Below are 2,285 nucleotides of genomic sequence, written 5' to 3'. Positions count from 1 at the left end.
GGCGCTGCCGCCTCAGTTGCCGCCGAGCGCGCTCCGGGACGCATGTCCGCAGCTCGTGAAACGGCTTCACTCAGCGATTCGCCAAGCGACTTGTTCACAGAGATTGTCTCTGCGAGCGAGTTCTGGATTCGCAGGGCATTGGTCTCTGCGAGGGTGTACTGAATTTCGTTTGAAGGTAAAGCTTGACTGAAGTTGTACTTTTTGGTTTTGTCACATCTGTGCTCTGAAAGAGAATTCCAAAGGGAAATACAGGATGTGATAATGCCACTCTTCTGGCGCAGCAGTTCAGTGGCATGTACAGCTGAGTGGATGCACTATATGGTCGACTGATTGTGCTTTTTTTTTTTTCCACTGAAGAAAGGCAGAATTTCCTACATACACTAGTCTATACCTTTTTTCCTGTAGCGATTACTTAATCTGCTTAAAGGTGAAGTTCAAGTTCTGTTCAAGTTTCAGTGGGTTGTTATGATCTAGTTATTAAAATTATTAGGGAGATGCCCCTGAATTAAGGTGCAAACGAGACCATATGCCAAAATTAGTAGTTTGGATTTTATGGAACAGTAAATGTGAGGAAGAGAGAGAGAAATAGAGAGTGACAGATTAAGTAGAACGTAGAAAGTATCACCATTGCATGGATCTCACTGGCATACCATGAAATCCTCTTCTGGTCTTCTCTGTGGTGAGGTCTCACAAAACATAAGACTCCAGTGGATTCATGCAGAATTGGGCAAGGTGGGACTGCCCAGGTACCTCCCTGGGGCGGGGCAAGTTGGACTCTGTCTCTTGCTACTTTCAAATAATATAAAATTTTTAGCACCAGTATATCCTTTGAGTCTGCCATGAATGGGGTTGTGGATTTTCAGATCTGTTGTGTTACTTTGCTTGCCCTGCAGTCGCCTGGTGCAAGGCCTCAGGAATGGCTCTGGGGGCACTTTGGAGGTCTCTGATGGGTTATGACACCCCCTCAGCTGCCCCTCATGGGAATGTCCCCTGGATGTGGCCTTCTGGGGCTGGGGCGTTTTAGAGCTGAGCCAGTTTGTCTGAGGGAGGATGGGTGCCCACTGCCCCTTACCAGAGTCTGCGTCACACCCCCAAAATTTCCTCCTTCCCCCTCTGTTGATGGGAGGTTTGTGTGCAAACCTGGCCTCAGCAGACGAGTCTGTGGCTATGACTTCCCCAGCCTGAAGGCAGACAGAGCTGATTTTCAGGACAGCTGCTGGGTTTGGCTTCAGTGGGGATAGATTTTTTCTGCCTTAGCCTTGTTTACTTCTCCCCAGATCTGAGATAACAGGACAATAGTGACACCTTTATCTTGCCTCAAGTTCCCTTAGGTGGCTTAACTCACAGTCCCAAGTTCAGTCAGGAGGCATTTTCAAGGAGGGGTGGGCTTCAGTGGTCGCAGCTTCTTTATTCAGTTTTGTCAGAATGGGCAAAAAGTCTTTCCTAACAATATTTAAGCCATTAGCCATAACATTCCAGTCTCTCACAAGTCCTGTGAGGAGCAGCTGAGAGAGCAGAAGTGGTTTAGCCTAAAGAAGAGGAGGTCCACTCTAGCTATTTTTAAGTAATATTGTAATATTTAAGCTACAGCTTTGTCTGTTTAAACTATTTAATGTTCAGCTTTTTAGCTCCAGTTTTCAGTATGATGCATCTTTGAATTGTACAACATAGCCATATAGTTCAAATAAAGTCCAGCTAGAGGCCTAAAAATACTAGCTACTTATGCCAACCAAGCACTCAACTACTTTCAAAAAATATAAAATTTTTAGCACCAGTATATGCCTTGAATCTGGCATGAATTGGGTTCTGGATTTTCAGAGTTCCATTGTTGCTCCTTCCAGTTTTGTTGAGGCGTTGTTGCTCATCTGTGGCATCATCGCTTCAAAATGGCTTCTGGATTGCCGAAGAAGACACCAACACCTCATCTTTTGTCCCGGGAAGTGCTGAAATCTTTTAGTGTAAGTACCCACTGGAAACTCTCCTGCTGTCCCTGCTCTCCCTGCCCCTGCTGTCCAGCAGTGCTGTGAAGCTGCAGAGCCCCTCCCCAGCCCTTTGTGCCATGCTCCTGTTGCTGGGGGCTGTCCTGGTGCAGTAGGGAACACCGTGGGATGCTTCAGTTGTGTCTTGCCTGGCTGTGCCAGTGGAGCCAAGTGAAACCAATGTGCAGCTGAAGGCCTGAGCATGTGTTCTGTCCCTTTCCCTTGGCCACAGGAATTCCTTCTGTCAGGCTGGGCACTCACCTGTGCTGCTCTGACCATCCTGCCCTTGGGCACCTGGGCATGTGG

At 47.4% G+C, this 2,285-nt stretch overlaps 1 protein-coding gene across 1 annotated transcript in view; it reads left to right on the top strand.

The window, feature by feature from the left end:
- Window positions 1–1,886: 1,886 nt before the first annotated feature.
- LOC102043817 (HYDIN axonemal central pair apparatus protein) overlaps window positions 1,887–2,285 on the top strand; it is a 68,293-nt gene continuing 67,894 nt past the window's right edge. Inside the window, 1 exon segment of the mRNA XM_031062324.1 lies at window positions 1,887–1,958. Within this exon segment, the coding sequence (XP_030918184.1) occupies window positions 1,887–1,958 (72 nt within the window).

Source organism: Geospiza fortis, unplaced genomic scaffold (genome assembly GCF_000277835.1).
Source record: "Geospiza fortis unplaced genomic scaffold, GeoFor_1.0 scaffold18, whole genome shotgun sequence".
Classification (NCBI taxonomy): Eukaryota; Metazoa; Chordata; class Aves; order Passeriformes; family Thraupidae; genus Geospiza; species Geospiza fortis.
The sequence above is the reverse complement of the archived record's forward strand: the minus strand, read 5'-3'. Positions and strand labels throughout refer to the sequence as shown.